General features: G+C 39.2%; 2 protein-coding genes across 2 annotated transcripts; both read right to left on the reverse strand.

The window, feature by feature from the left end:
* Positions 1 to 1,255: 1,255 nt before the first annotated feature.
* ube2z (ubiquitin-conjugating enzyme E2Z) lies at positions 1,256 to 5,854 on the reverse strand. Its single transcript, XM_061303677.1, has 7 exons — positions 4,989 to 5,854; positions 4,470 to 4,542; positions 4,043 to 4,230; positions 3,298 to 3,409; positions 3,096 to 3,208; positions 2,908 to 2,998; positions 1,256 to 2,688 (listed from the first exon to the last, which is right to left on the reverse strand). The coding sequence occupies exons 1-7, from the start codon at positions 5,411 to 5,413 to the stop codon at positions 2,509 to 2,511; spliced, it is 1,182 nt and encodes a 393-aa protein (XP_061159661.1). The 5' UTR covers positions 5,414 to 5,854; the 3' UTR covers positions 1,256 to 2,508.
* Positions 5,855 to 6,708: 854 nt separating this feature from the next.
* Positions 6,709 to 9,192, reverse strand: atp5mc1 (ATP synthase membrane subunit c locus 1). The gene is made up of 5 exons (XM_061303968.1): positions 9,049 to 9,192; positions 7,882 to 7,929; positions 7,609 to 7,692; positions 7,186 to 7,364; positions 6,709 to 7,085 (listed from the first exon to the last, which is right to left on the reverse strand). The coding sequence occupies exons 2-5, from the start codon at positions 7,918 to 7,920 to the stop codon at positions 6,971 to 6,973; spliced, it is 417 nt and encodes a 138-aa protein (XP_061159952.1). The 5' UTR covers positions 7,921 to 7,929; positions 9,049 to 9,192; the 3' UTR covers positions 6,709 to 6,970.
* Positions 9,193 to 9,931: the final 739 nt, after the last annotated feature.

The following is a 9,931-nucleotide window of genomic DNA, read 5'->3' on the forward strand; positions in this document are numbered from 1 at the left end:
TCTGTGATTCTATAGAAAAGAAAAAATCATTGCTTACCTTTCCTTCACTTTATTTTGAAGTGATATGATTTTATTCACTGATAAGACCAAAATGAACCTCTGCCAACATCATGGAAAGGACAAAGTATGTAGAAAGAAAGGATCTGCTAAAATAATTTGATTTTAAAAAAACACCTTCATCTGTGAAGCTGCTAACTAGTCTTAATTGATCATATAACTAATGATACTCGCAGCAAAATAAAATCTAAAGTTGCTAAGAAATAAAATGACTAATCATGGCTCAGCTTGTTAATGTAGGAAAGAAAAGAAAATAAGAAACCTGGTTACTAAAAATGGAAATTTATAAACAGTGTCAGCCGGGTAACCTGTCGTGGTGGGTGAAAAGTTTGAATTAGCGCTTTGCAAGACAACTAGTCAGGACAAAATGATCAATCAGTCCTAAAATTTCTTAAACGTATATGACAATAATTTACCTGAAAAGCAGGAGCCGGAGGAAGCAATTTGACTCTCCCAACACGTCCCTGATTGTTTGAGACCATGCCGTCACGGAACACTGGATTGGAGCTCACCACGTTGCAAACGCACCGGCAGACAGGTGCACCATGGGATCAAAAAAAAGAAGGGCCGCTCGGGGAGTCCTCACGATTCTACTATTTATAGGTCAGCAAAGACAATGTACACAAATGGTAAATATAATAAATGATTGAGAATTAAAAGGCAAAGCAGGCTACATTAAAGATATACTCGTCATTTCAGTAAAATAACCACATGGTCAGAAATGTATTTTAATGAATTGATCATTTTGAATAGTTCATATAGGTTCATTATGTTTATATTTTCAAAAGATAACTTAACATACACTTCTTGTAGGGTTTATGATTTATACCTCTGGAATTGTAAATTTCCTTGCAACAGAAATATACTGTTTTTGGCTCATTGGCTTATTTTATTTTGCCCATTTGTGGTACAACTGCATATGCAGTATTTTTGTATTTTTCTAATATATTTGACTTTAATAATTAAGGAAAGATTGAGATCATTGAGATAAATGGGGATGTGATTTAAGTAAAGCTCAGCATATGACAGCAGCTTTTGACAGATTTGTAAAGTGGCCATAACATCCAAAAACACTTTCCTATTACTATAAACAATATAGAATAACTTTTCTGTTTATACTTGATTATTTGGATTATTCCAAATCCAGTTCAGAACACATCTGATGCCCTGGATGTTTTAGAACATAAAAACATGCATATCCAGGACCATTTATTTTATTCTGTAATTTTACAGAACATTATAACAGCACAAACAAACCCCAATGACCTGAATCACTAATAGCAAGAGAGAACTCACAACAGATATCAGTTTTTGCTTTTCATATTTGTTGTGCAATAAAGCCTTGTATAATTGAAATGCCCCAAGTAAACATAGGTTTTCTAACCTTATCCTTGCCAAAGGAATAGAGTGCATTGCACTGATAAAAGGTCCCACTTAACCTTAACTTGGCTATTGAACCAAAGGCAGAAACATACTGGTGGCCAATGGAAGGTGGACAAGACTGGTATAATTTCCATGGTGTCGTTCCATATTCAAACTTTACAAATGCTGATCATTGAAGTGTTCGTTACAGTCAAATAAGGAAAACAAAAGTCGCCCATGCTGATCATTGCATGAAAAATACATTGAAAGACACCTAGAAAGGGAAACCTTGCATTCTCAAGTGTTAGCAATAATTTTGCTGCCAGCTACAAAACAGCTACTAAACTATGGAAGACATGAACGAGACATTTAACTGAAGTTTGGAATTTGGGAGTGTGGGGACAAAGGTAATGCTGGGCGAGCTCCACATGAAGTACACAATTTAGCATTTGTGATATTGTCCTCATCTTATATAAGCTGCAAACGGGAATAGCAGCAATATTTGCAGTGTGTAACAAAAATGACAGGACTTCATCTTGGTAGGAACTTTGGAGTTTCTTGACTAAGATTGGACATGACTTTTAATGTCCATAAAGTACCTAACGCCCTCCATTTAACCAGTACTTCAAACAAACTTAAGATGTACGAGGGACATCATCAATTGACAACCTGCTATTTAATGGACCAATTTGATTGCTCTTTTTAAAAGTCATTGTCACTGTTACTTTTTTTTCTTGTTTTGACAAGCACAAGGGAATGTTTAATGTCAAAATGTACTATACATCTGCAGAGCCTCTTCCAGTCCAAACGATTTCAAAATAATAGCTGATTAGCTCCAAAAGTAGCACAAATATACAGCTAGAGTAAATCTGCCAGTGTTTGACTCCTCAATGGTGTTGAGTTCTCTTGCTGTAGTGCGGTCATTTTCTGGGGAGCAACATCTTTGCTTCTTTTTAAAAAAAAAATAAAAATAAAAAATGAAAACATAGGATACGAAATTGTTTCATGAGACGTTCTGATTTTTTGTTTCTTGCAGCAAAAAAAAAGGAAAAAAAAAAAAGTCCTCTCTTCTTGGTCTGTTTTACAGTATCATGGCTGGATGCTTCCCTGGCTGTCAGGGTCCGTCTCAGAAGAGCTGCTTTCAGAGTCTGAGTCGTTGTCATTGGGCTCGCTCATCACACGTTTCTCCCGTATCCGTCTATGGATGGCGCTGAGCCGAGTCTGCAGCCGCTGATAGTCATAACGGCCACGCTTTTCTCCAAATGGGTCCTGCAAGGGGTTTGCAGAGGACATTCAATCTAGTGAGTTCCTTAGCTTGCTAGCTAGCTAACACTTTTGGTAAACATTGTTTTTATTTTTATTTATTTTTTTCACACATGCCCAGAAGCAGAAGGTGGGGCCCCGACCTTAGCATATTTTCTCAATAATTTCTTCATAAAATAACGGATCATGTTAACAAGCTTTGTGATGTTAACTATCAGTAGTCACCTTCATGTTCTGTCCCTGCAGATGAAGCCTCTCTTTGCAAACTCCCTCATAGAAATCATAGTATTCTAGGAAAGACTTCTCCATCACACTCCTTAAAATGAACACACAATAAATGATAGGCAAGTGTCAGAGGTGAGAAAGTGATCGGAAGAAAGCACTAAAGAGATGGGGAAAGAAAATAGTCTTGCCACAAAGCTTCAGGACATGGGACTTTGCCCTCCAGCATGTCACACACAGCAACCCTCATGGTTTCATGACGTATGCACTCGTTATAGTTCTTACTGTCCCCTGGATGTCGCTCCTGAAAGTCACACAGACATATCATCATTGTGTTACATAGGTATGTGCAGTTTCTATATATATATTAAAAAAAAACTGTTCAGGGTGTACCTGCTCAAATCCAGGTTCATTGTGATAAGGTTTCTCTGTCATCAGTGACTGGATGGAAATAAGGACAGAGGAGATGCTCTGCGCTGGACTCCATGCTGGCCCTGTCCATGTTCTGTACAACAATGTCCATTCTCATTTTAACAGGTAACACAAAATTGAAAATACATTCTCTGAGGGTGCCATAATAAAGTATTGCCACTCTCATTAAAAATCACAACATAAATAAAGACAAAATTCTTTATAAATGTACAGTGTTATGGCAATTTGGTAGTATTAAATGGAATTACATTTTTTAAGAATAAGAATCTCTAAGATAAAGGTGCAACATAATTACTATCTTTTTTAGACTCATCGCACTCTTTTTTTCGTTGTCTGGTTCTGCGACTTATACAAGAGTCTTGTTTATTAAAATTATATTAATAATTGTAATAATATTTGAGTAAGAGCTCAATCTGGCCCTCAAAATGCTTGTTCCCTAATCGTGACTTTTTTGGGCTGTTGGCAAATACATTTGGTACTTTACACCAGAATTCTAATAAGGTAAGCCAATTTTGGACGAGCTCCAAGTCACACCTGAGTCACAGTCATAGCCGCACTCTGGGACGAAAAAAAGGTAAAAAGAATATGATAAACACTTCTCATTATCATTGAGTCATGAGTAGAAACTGCACAGAAATTATGCTTTGGATTATTATGAAAATTGGACAAACACTACATAATAATAAATGTGTAACTTGGGGCTTACCCGAGGATGCTGAGGCAGACCTTGCCATTGCGGTAAAAATTGGGATTGAACCGGACAGTGTTCTGACCGGTGGTGATGAGCTTGACCCGCGGAGGGTGGATAGGGTAGTCGGGTGGGCATCGAAACAGGAAGAGGAAGAAACCACCCTCATAAGGTGTGTCAAATGGTCCCGTTATCAGCGCATGGATCTTAGAAAGAAAAGAAAATGTACTTAATACATTAAATGTACTTAAAACACAGCAGGAACATGGATGTTTGAATAACAATCGCTTAACATTTTTATTTTGGTTCTTTACAATGGGAAAAGTGTATTGCACTTGTACTTGACTGAAAAAGTTTTTTCACAAGATTTTATTTAAAAAGCCACAGATGTATTTTACAAGCTAAATCAACAGTGTCAAGTTGAATCTCAATCTTTTTCTTTTACCTTGGTCATGTCTTGAGGATCAGGAACAACAAACATCCCAGGAGGCGGCTCCTTGTAGATAGACATAATATCCCTAACAACACAAAACAATAGTAGGTCACTCTTTGAACGTTCTGAAATCTCAGATATCTTCTGTGATAAAATACAATACATAATATAGCTGGAAAAAAAAACGCTTAACATATAGCAATGGGACAAACACAAGACAGTGAAAACACCTTAGCCAGCTGTAAAAGATGGAAATAGCGGGATTTAACATATGCACTGATTAGGAGGTCCAATTAGAAATTACTGTCCAATTTTAAAACCCAAGTTCAAGATTGTTGTCTTAAGAACCCAGATCAACAGGGTTGGGAGTAATTTAATTGAAAGGTCTTCAAGGGCTCCAGAAATGTGAAACTCTGTGAAAAGCAAAATAAAGTACTGATGTCAACACGATTTCAAGTCTTTAGTTAAGTCAGTTTTCATTTTGCAGAAAGTGACGGAGAGAAGCAAAACACTTTCAGTTTTTTTGATTACCTTTTAATTCTTAAAATAGCTGGCTGCGATGTCTTTTCGTTATCCCAGTCCGTACTACGGGTAGGATCCCAAGAAGCGGCGTAGACCTGTGTTAGGGGGCCAGGTCCAGCCACTCCGGCGACACCTTGTCCAACACCTTGAGGGGGTGAAGGGGTGAGTACGTTCGGTGACACTGACACGACCGGTGGAGATAAGACAAACACGCTCCAAATATCCGTCTGAGAAGCCGGGAGACCATCAATTGGAGATCCATCATGGCTTAGGGCAGTCTGGTCACCCTCAGAAGCCGGGGCCGTATTGGTGCCGAGGGGTCCATCAGCCGGGGAGTTTCCCAAACTCGGGAAGGGCGAAGATCCACCGGTTTGTCCGGTAACGCTAGAGCCATGTGTATCACCGGTTGACGCATCTTCAATACTGTCCGCCATAGCTCGCAAGCTATCAAGCTGGAGCTAAAATGCTGGTGTTCAACAATGTACACAAATTGTTAGAAGCATTGACAGCAGGACGACAAGTTTAAAGTCTCTCTGCTTCTGTGGGGCTTCAGTGGTATCAGAGAAACGACGAGTCGGGTCCAGATGAGACCAGAAAACAAAACATTTCTTCCCCAGGCATAGTAGCTATTCCTCGTTAGCTTCACTGTGTTTTCCGCAGGCCTAAAAAAAAGTCGAAAACCGCTAGCAAACTCACATCTTCCGCATTATGACAATCTATGGGAGAGCGTACCAGCAGATAATGTTGACTTGGAAAAATATGGGTTCCGAATAAAAATATTTCTTACCACCCGTAACCTTGTCAAAAGCAAGAGAGTGCTCAACTTCGACATCGGACGTGGTTTCAAGTCAAGATTCACACGCACACGGTATTTGGGGAACTTCCGGTAATGCTTCAAAGTAAGTGCGCCTCAAAGTAAACGTATATGTCGTGTTATGCCTCGTGTTTACTCATTTCAAACATTTTGCGGTCGTCACAGAGACTGCATAATAATAATAAAAAATAATAATAATAAAAGCTCCTCCCGTAGCCTCCTGGTGACTTCATACCCAAGCACATGCTTCACAATAAGGTGGTACTGGTTAGCAGGTGGTAGGTTCAATTCTGACTCCGGGCTTCCTGTGTAGAGTTTGCATGTTCTCCCTGTGCCTGTGTGGGTTTCCTTCAATGTGTCACACAATGTTTCAAATGTTTTATTTACCTTATAATGTAGATGCGATCACACGTTTTATTTGCCGCACCATTTTGTTTTGGGCAAGTAAAATTATCTTAAAGTGCTAAATAAATCATGTTTTTGTCTTACTTATTGTATCTGGTCTTAAAGCATAAGGTAAAAATATTGACAATTTTTTCTAACCTGAAGACAGTAATGCCCAGGCCAGTCTTTCATAGAACATGCCTACATCACTAGAAAGGCAATTCTAACCGGTTGCCTAACTCACCTCATGTTGCTCTTTGCAATGCAAAAGAAAATATTAAACATTCTGTGTAGTGCAAAATCTTATGCAGTTGCACGTGTATGATCTGGTTCTGAGGCGTGCAATTTGGAATCATGCAATTTGAGATTCCCCTTCAGTCACAATAAATAAAATAAAAGTACATCCAGAGGCCATTTTATTAAATGATGGATATTCCTGTTTGATCCTGATCTCATCTATGGACTACCTTCTAAATTAACACAGCATTATTAAATATCACAATGTTTCTAAACAAAAGACTGAATTGCAAATTAAGTTTGTTCCAACCATTTATTCAAGATATTTTTCATACTGAAATGGTTTTCCAGAAAAACTACAGAACATAAAAATGTATCCTGATGTGTATCAGCCTTTACTCTTTTGATTTCTGTTAATTGGAATGGCCCCATCAACACATTAGAGTTCCTGTTCTGGAACATCCTCACTCCGTTGAATGGATGGAGTGAAGGTAACGTCGATGGAGAGTTGACGGGAAAGGTGTAAAAGAAGCTGAAGGTGTGATTGTCTCCAGATTTACATGGCAAAGAGAATAAGGAATGCCACCATCAGACAAAAGAGACCCATAGCCTCAGATAGAGCAAAGCCCAGGATGGCGTAGGAGAAGAGTTGCTGCTTTAGGGAGGGGTTCCTGCAAAGAACAGAGAAGAGTTTTGGGTCAGATTTACCAGGTGCTAATATTTATACACCTTTATTCTGTCTCCATTTCACTTTATATTAAAATAAATTACCTAGCATAGCCAATGATGAGGCTACCAAAAACCGTTCCAATTCCGGCTCCAGAACCAGCAACTCCCACTGTGGCAGCACCAGCACCAATAAACTTAGCAGCAGTGTCGATGTCCCGAGAGACCGCACTGGTCTGGAAATAACGGCTTAGGATTGCAGACTGACTTACTGGCAACGGTGCCTAGAGAAGACAAGATAACTTAATTAGTAACTTAAAACAGAAACTTTTTTTTTTTTTTTAAAAGGGGACGCTCGTGCGCAGTAATGGAATAGACATGGAACCGAGGAAGGACGATGGCAAGCTGGCACATTTAAGTAAACATGTATTCCTCCTGATCCTAATGGAATTTTGATTTGCTGATGTGAAAGTAGTAAATTAAATATTATGGTTTTGTAAAAGTGTGTACATGATCACTACTTCTTACCTGCTGCTGCGCCACTGTTACTTCGGGTCTGTTAAAAAGGGAGGCCGAGACTGGCCGGGCAAGGACTCTGGACCCCCCACGCAGCTATAACACATTTAGTACAGAGAGTCAAACTCAAAAATCATGGCAATATTATTCATATTTAATTGCAACAATCTTCCTTGATAAACATCTCAAATTATTTATATGATCAAGAGCATTACCAGTGATTTATGACAAGAATTAAGTGGCAAGAAGTCTCAGAGTTTAGCAAAATTATTCATGCGGACTTACCAGAGCAGGAGAAGTGACAAACTTTGCACAGGAATACATGGCTGGAACCTATGAGAATGAGAACATGCATTACAGGATGGAATTCAAACACTGAAACACACAACATTGTGCTAGATCAAAAGATAATCTTTAAAAAAAAAAAAAAAGAGAATACTATATGAACATAAATCAGTTTGTAAGTGCATTTATAAGTTCTCCTCTCTTAGCATTGTAATAAAATGCCTAAATGTAATTTCGGAAACATGGTAGAAAACAAATGACGTCACTACAATGTCAGGAAATAAGTGTGAAGAACCGTATGAACATGCTGCGGTCAAGTCTAGCGTTATTGCTGCCCACTTTGTTTTTGGAGGCTAATCCAATTATCAACAAACTTGCATCAATTGGCGATTTAATTTAAGAATATGAAGTCTGCCGATAAAGCTGGGGAAAAACGGCTACAGCTCCCTTTTGCTTAGAGGCGCCATTTCCTGAAGCCTGGAGGACACTTCATCTTAAGATGTCACCTAGCTCTGTTTGAAATACCAGTCGTGAGATCTGTTCCAAACACGGATCCGAGGTTAATCCGAACACTTGCCCGTCTAATAGTTCATACACGGGGTCACAAATGGTTGTCCTGGAGTGGGATGGGACACACTGACAGCCAGTGCTAATATCATGTTGCTAAGCTAAACACGTACCGTACCTGAAGGTCAAAATGAATTACTAATGATTTCGCGATCACAGTGCAAACCAATCAAATCTAAATCTTCAACGCAATGCAATGCTACAAATGCAGATGATAAAAGTAGAAGAAACAGCGAGCTCTTGACAAGAGATGCCTTAACGAAGCACAAAAGGCCTGCAGACAGTACATCCAGTCCATAACAGTCAGTGCAAATCAGTCGCGCAATGGCGTGTGACCCAGAATCGCCAAACAAGACACAAAAAACAAATTGCATGCGTGCAGAATAGAGAACAAATAACACCACTTTACACATTAATACGAAATGACCAGCGAATCAGCTGACATCTATCGGTAGCATCTTTGAATGGCCGACCTAGCTAAGTTGCTACATGGTATAGTTCAGAAGAGTTTCCTGACAAGATCCCACAGAACTAAGAATGCATTAAAAAGCTAACTAACACCAGTGCACAAAAGAAAAAGGAAGCTACAGCAAATATTACCGGTTAGTTACGGTGTCGGGAGGGTCCCTGATTAGCTTCTCTAGCAGCGAGCGGTAGTCAATGAAGGCAGAACGCAAAAGACTGTCACCTTGTCATTTATAAGAAATGTGTGTACGTCCTAATCGCCCATTGGACAGTAAATCTCAGAAGCGGAAGTAGTATCGTACGTCATCAAGTAACTTCCGTTAATGTAGCCTATTGGAGAGATGTTTGTTACTCGAGAAAGTATTTTATTGGTCAAACCTTGTGTAGGCGGAACCAGTGAACTGGAACATTTACTACTTACCGGGCGACGAGGGGCGACCTTTCAAACACATCCCGTGTCCTATATAGCTATTGGATAATCGATAGGAAATCCGGTCTGCGAAAAAACATCACCATAGATATGACCAATACATAGATGCCACTGGAGATCACCAATATTCATAGAAACAATAGAAAACTACGCTCCTATGCCTTGTGACGTCCACGTTGGTGGGGTCAACTTTGGTATTAAAGGCAGTGCATACAGATTGAAAGTATTAATAATTTACACTGAGTCATTTCTCAACTAATACCCCGCCTCCCCCCCACACACACACACCAATTACGATTTTTTTCACTATTGTTTTTCAGACGGTAGTTTTCTTTCCATTCAAGGCAGTGAATAATTTAGCAAATGGACCGACATTGCCATCTAGAGGTGAAAAGCGGAACAACGAGACGTTTTCAGTTGAGAACCAAACCTGATGAGCTGACACGTCTCATAGTTTTTGCAACATTTTGGGTAGACTTGTAAATAATCCCATGGGAATTTTCATAAATTGGTCTACATTATGACACGTCCCTAAACTCTTAGAAATTGATTAAAAATGGGACCAACCCAGGAAGTTGGGCCAAATCG

Source organism: Syngnathus typhle, linkage group LG17, assembly GCF_033458585.1.
Source record: "Syngnathus typhle isolate RoL2023-S1 ecotype Sweden linkage group LG17, RoL_Styp_1.0, whole genome shotgun sequence".
NCBI lineage: Eukaryota > Metazoa > Chordata > Actinopteri > Syngnathiformes > Syngnathidae > Syngnathus > Syngnathus typhle.